Genomic DNA, 5,701 nt, shown 5'->3' on the forward strand with positions numbered 1-5,701 from the left:
GCAGTTGACTCCACTGGGTGCCTGGACCCACATCCTGGCCTCCCACGTCCACTCAGCCTGTTACTCAGTGCTGCCAGCTACAGGCACCGTCCCTAGTCTCATGGAGCTTACAGTCTGGCTCAGGGTACACAGAAGTGAGCAGGCTGTCACAGCTCAGAGGCATAGACGTCTGGATGTGCAGGCTGTGATGTCAACACCATGAGCCAAGTACAAGGCTGAACCCAATCAAGCCTGTAGCAGCTGATGATCTCATCTGCTGTGTGATCCTGACCCTGGGTCAGGTAACAGTTCCGTGGGAGCCACCTCCTAGCAATTGTTTTACTGCCTTGGCTCACTACCCCTTTAAAAGGAGTTTAACCCAACCAAGGCTCATTGCTGTAAGGCTTGAGGCTTGCACTAACTGATCAACGCCAATGTGTTTTTCACCTGGGGTTAAGGACACAGGCTTCCCACCTCCAAGCAGAGGTTGCAAAACATCACTCAAAAAACATCCCTGTCATAATGTCACCAGTAGCTTATACCAATTTCATCCCCCTTCCCCGGCGTGAGAAGAACAGGGCGTGTAGAGCAATTAGCATTTAATATTTCGTAATTAGCATGCTTAATGTGATTCAGAGAAGCTCCTTGACATTTTCATAAAAACAGAAAGCACATTCCCCACCCACCTACCCTTCAAGGAGCGAGGCCTAGCTTGGCAAAAAAAAAAAAAAAAAAAAACTGTGGGCCAGTCTTTTTTGGTGCTGAATATGCATGTGTTGGCCTCTTTCGGGACACTGCTGGTAAATTTAGAAACTCGTTAAGAACTCTTTCTCATTCAGCAGCCATACGCGCATGGATCACAGAATCTAAGGGGAAATGGCTAAGTCGAGCTTAAGTCGTGGGGCTGTAATGGTCCTTCTCAAGTAAATAAAACCCTCGTTGTGCCCCCGACAAACCACACACACTGTTGAAGTCCAACAGGGAGTCAAATTCGGGGACGCGGTGAAAGATACATTCTACTCCGTCGCTCCAGCGCCAACGTTAACTCTTCGCCGGACAATGTAGCCGCCCACTCCGGAGTCTCCAGCCCGAGGGTTCAAGCAGGCGGTCCGCACGTCCTGGCGCTCGGACACTCCGCGCCGAGCTCGAGATGTCAGCTCAGGTTTCCCCTCCGGAGTCGGGTACCCCTCGCTCCCTCTCCGCGCCCGTCGGTGCCTCCCCAACCCCGGCCCCACGTGGCCCCGGGAAGCAGGCCGCACTACCCTGCTGCCGCCGACTGACAGCCGGCCGCAGCCACCGGGCGCCGCGCTCCAGCGAGGCAGCCAATGAACGCCCTCGGAGCGCCGGCGGGGCGGGACCGCCGGGCCGCCAAGCGTTCGCGCCGCCACTGGAGGGCTTGGGGCCCGCCCCTGGCAACAGGCCCCGCCCCGCCGGCAGGGTTAGGTTGCGGCGCGGGCGGCGGGGAGGAGTTGGTCCCGTTGTGCTGCGGCTCCGCGCGGCCTGCAGTCCCGGGCCCGCGCCCCGCGCCGCCCGCCCGCCCGCCGCCATGGAGCCCGGCCTTGACGGCCCCGCCGCCTCCGGCCCCGCTGCCATCCGTGAGGGCTGGTTCCGCGAGACGTGCAGCCTGTGGCCCGGCCAGGCCCTGTCTCTGCAGGTGGAACAGCTGCTACACCATCGACGCTCGCGGTACCAGGATATCCTCGTCTTTCGCAGGTACCCCCGCCCTCTCGGCCCCGCGACCCGGAGCCCCGGCGACGGCTCTCAGCCCAGACCGCAGGCTGCCAGCTGCCCAACCCCACGCAGCCCGCCAGGACTCCTGACCCCAGTCTCTCGGCCCAGCCCGCCCCTCTTCCTGCCGGACCCCTGTCTTGCTCCCTTTACCTCCGGACGCCCCCGGCCGTCTCTGCCCGCTCCTGTCCCTGCAAAACTGTCAGAAGTTCTCGTAACTAGGCCCGTCTCTTCCCTCCGTCCCCTCCCCACCCTGCATCCCGTCTCGCTGGGCTGCGGGGCCGGCGTCGCGGGCGTTCCTCTTCGGCGGGGAGGGAGCCGGACACTGCGCCGACCCGACGCGCCGAGCTCCACGTGTCAGTCCCGGACACGTCAGAGCCGGGACCCCGAGTCCAGCCTCCACCTAGCGGGCCTGCCCGCCGATCCTCGCCACGTGTCACCCCTTAGGACTCACCCCTGGAGCCCCTCTGCAGGTTGGGGGAGATTCTTCTCACCCAGGGCGAGTCGGGGCACGTTGCCCCTTTCCCGGGGAACCCAGATTCCTGACTGTCACTCCCACCCGCAGTAAGAGCTACGGTAACGTGCTGGTGTTGGACGGTGTCATCCAGTGCACAGAGAGGGACGAGTTCTCCTACCAGGAGATGATCGCCAACCTGCCTCTCTACAGCCACCCCAACCCGCGCAAGGTACTCCCATCCCACCCACATCCAGCCCTGAGGCCAGTGATAGGTCCCCCAGAACAGTGCTCAGCTCAGGTGCTTCCCAAACGGTGGTCAGAGAAAGTGCTAGCAAGGACGAGGGGGCTAATGGGGGGAGCCACCCATTTTACAAGGACTGGGGGCTGACAGCCTGGCTGAGGCCTGGAGCTTGAGAAGGAGCGGCGCTGGAGGGAGTTTCCAGGAAAGGGAGACACATCGTGCCAGGCTCCTAGGGCAGGAGAGCTTTTCTAAGAGGAGAGAGAATGAAGTAATGGGGCTTGTGGAACAGAGGAGCGGCGAAATTGTTCCAGGTGGCTCTGTGTGCCCAGCGCAGTTTGGGGGCAGGCAGGCCAGCCACCGAGTCCTGCTGGGGCCTGCTTGGTGGGGCTGGTGCCCAGGGCCCCGCTCCTGGCTGACTCTTCCCCTGGCAGGTGCTGATCATCGGGGGCGGGGATGGGGGTGTCCTGCGGGAGGTGGTCAAGCATTCCTCCGTGGAGTCGGTGGTCCAGTGCGAGATTGACGAGGTGAGTGCCCAGAGCCGGGCGGGGTTTGGATTCAAGTCCCAGTTCTCCCTGAATTGGCTGTTTACCCTTGGGCAAGTGGCTTAACCTTTCTTGTCCTTGTTTCTTGGTCTCAAGAACACGTTGGAGGATTCAGTAGGAAAACCAGATAGTAAAGCACCTGGCACAGAGTAGGTGTGCCACTGATGCTAGCTCTTAGTGAGACTAAAGAGGTGATGCTTCATAGAGATCCCAGGGGACTCCAACCACTAGTGCAGCTGCCCTTTACAGCAGCATGCTTCAGTGAGCATCTAGGTTCCAGGTTCAGTCCCTGCCTCTTTGGAACTGATATTCTAATTAGGAGGCGGAGGCGATATCAAAGGGTTATCTGATAAAGTAGTGTGAGGTAAGGCATAGTGGTGAGGAAGGTCCCCGGGGTGTGGGTTGATGCTGAAGTCTGAATGAGAAGCAGCTGGCCACGTGGAGACAGGGAAAGGCTCTCCCGGTGGAGGGCCTTCTAACCCTCTGGAATAGCAAGAAAACGACTCAGCTGCGGTGGCTGGGTCTGGGGAGAGGGAGCCGGGGTGGTGGAGGTGTGCGCCGAGCTGCAGGCGGGAGCTAGCCCTCTGAGAAGTTACGGGGAGGTACCAGACTGCTCTCTGTTTTACAGATGTGGAAGCTGGGGTTCCACAGAGGGAGTGGCTTGTCCAAGGTGACCGGGCTCTGAGAGGGGGTCCCACTCAACTCTGTCTGGCTCCAGGGTCCCCAACGCCCGTGGCCCAACCTGTTCCCTCCTGTCTCCTCCCCAGGATGTCATTCAAGTCTCTAAGAAGTTCCTGCCGGGCATGGCCATTGGCTACTCTAGCTCAAAGCTGACCCTACACGTGGGTGATGGTTTTGAGTTCATGAAACAGAACCAGGACGCCTTCGACGTCATCATCACTGACTCCTCAGACCCTATGGGTAAGCAACGGCTGGCCTGGGGCCTCTGGCAGCCACCAGAGGGAAGGCCAGCCTCCCCCTCTGTATCCCAAGTCTGAGTTGCAGAGTAGAGGACGCAGGGGGGCCCCCAGAGTTAGTGCAGCTCTTTTCCCTTCTAAGTTGTCTCCTCCCCACTCAAACGTGGCTCTGCAGAATAGGGGGGCTGGGCTGCTGCACGAGGTTCACAAGTTGGTTGAGGACCTGGAAGAGAGCGGGGCTCTGGGCTTGGGCCACTGAGGCCCCAGTTTCCTCTTCAGCCTCCTCTCTGCTCTTGACCGGCCAGCGTCAGGGTTGCGGGGTGTGTAGCCTTAAAGCAAGGCTCAGGGTGGAGATTCCCTGATGCAATGCCGATGAGCATCCCCCCAGGAACAGGAATGAGATGTGGAGCCCCCCTCATGCTGGGGTACTGGATCCCTGCCCCTCTCAAAAGCACCCTCTTCGTAGCTGGTTTCTGAACTCCACAGACCTGGCTTCAGTTCTCAGCTCTGCCCCTGGGCAGCTGTGAGGGGCTGTGCGGTCAGGTGACAGCGGCCCTTGCCACCTCCAGAGCCGGGCTCAGGCAGTCTCAGCGAAGCGTTCCTTGTCCCTTATCCCCTACTGCCCTCAGGCCCTGCTGAGAGTCTGTTCAAGGAGTCCTACTACCAGCTCATGAAGACCGCCCTCAAAGAGGACGGCATCCTCTGCTGCCAGGGTGAGCGGGCCACCCTGCGGGAAGGGGCTGGCTGGGGTGGGGGGAGCACCGCCTGCCGGGTGCTGATGCTGCCCGCCCTGCCCCCAGGCGAGTGCCAGTGGCTGCACCTGGACCTCATCAAGGAGATGCGGCACTTCTGCAAGTCGCTCTTCCCCGTGGTGGACTATGCCTACTGCACCATCCCCACCTACCCCAGCGGCCAGATCGGCTTCATGCTGTGCAGCAAAAACCCAGTGAGCTGTGGGCTGTCCTGGGGGCGGGAGCCGCCGGGCAGGCGGGCACGTAAAGCGCTCCCCTGAGACCTCCCCCCGCCCCCTTGTCCCCAGAGCACCAACTTCCGGGAGCCCGTGCACCAGCTGACGCAGAAGCAGGTGGAGGAGATGCAGCTGAAATACTACAACTCCAGCGTGCACCGGGCGGCCTTCGTCCTGCCCGAGTTTGCCCGGAAGGTGAGCCACCTGCGGGGCACGGAGACCCAGGGCTCCCTGAAGGGCCCCTTTGGCCCCCTCACAACCCAGCACCCTCCTGACTAGGCCTCGTGTCCCGCCAGGCTCTGAATGATGTGCGCTGAGCCCACGTACCGCTGCCCACGCTGCCCAGGACCTCGGCCAGGGAGCCTCCGGGGCGCCTGGGCCCCACCAGCCCTGGACAAGACCCCCCGCTGGCTCGCCCACCAACCGAGTGTTACAGGCCCCAGAACGCTGCCCGGCCGGCCCTGCTGGGTGGACTGTCTGTCTTCCTGTGTGTGGAGTTCAGCCTCCAAGCCTATGCCAGCTGTGTACAGCCACCACCCACCTTCTGTCGCCCCTCACTCACCAAACACGTGTATTTATAACAAAATGCTGAATTGTGTGTCCCTGGACTTCAAACGGGCCCAGGCAGGGGCTGCCTTAGCCGCTAATGGGCTCCCCTGTGTGCCCGACCCTGAGCTGGCCCCGCCGTCTGGCCTTCACTTGTCTGCCACGGGAGTAGGCGGGCCTGCCTCCCTGGGTAACCGCGGACCGGCCCCTTGAGCCCCGTGGTGCCCAGGGGTGCAGCGGACATAAAACTGGACCCAAGTCTGTCCTGAGAAGCTTTAGCCATTCTTTCACCAAGCCCCGCACAAGGCTGGTGGTGACAGGCCC

The 5,701-nt window shown here is 61.4% G+C and overlaps 1 protein-coding gene across 4 annotated transcripts; it reads left to right on the forward strand.

The window, feature by feature from the left end:
• Positions 1 to 1,426: 1,426 nt before the first annotated feature.
• On the forward strand, positions 1,427 to 5,417 carry SRM (spermidine synthase). Of its 4 annotated transcripts, none has more exons than XM_059058052.2 (8): positions 1,427 to 1,692; positions 2,273 to 2,393; positions 2,837 to 2,929; positions 3,715 to 3,868; positions 4,494 to 4,577; positions 4,665 to 4,810; positions 4,904 to 5,026; positions 5,128 to 5,417. In XM_059058052.2, the coding sequence occupies exons 1-8, from the start codon at positions 1,526 to 1,528 to the stop codon at positions 5,146 to 5,148; spliced, it is 909 nt and encodes a 302-aa protein (XP_058914035.1). In that variant the 5' UTR covers positions 1,427 to 1,525; the 3' UTR covers positions 5,149 to 5,417. The 4 variants fall into 4 exon arrangements, with proteins under 4 accessions (XP_058914035.1, XP_058914044.1, XP_066873662.1 ...); XM_067017547.1 differs by having other exon boundaries at positions 1,493 to 1,692; positions 5,111 to 5,220; XM_059058061.2 differs by lacking the exon at positions 2,837 to 2,929 and having other exon boundaries at positions 1,452 to 1,692.
• Positions 5,418 to 5,701: the final 284 nt, after the last annotated feature.

The sequence above is a fragment of the Kogia breviceps genome, chromosome 1 (genome assembly GCF_026419965.1).
Source record: "Kogia breviceps isolate mKogBre1 chromosome 1, mKogBre1 haplotype 1, whole genome shotgun sequence".
Taxonomy (NCBI): Eukaryota; Metazoa; Chordata; class Mammalia; order Artiodactyla; family Physeteridae; genus Kogia; species Kogia breviceps.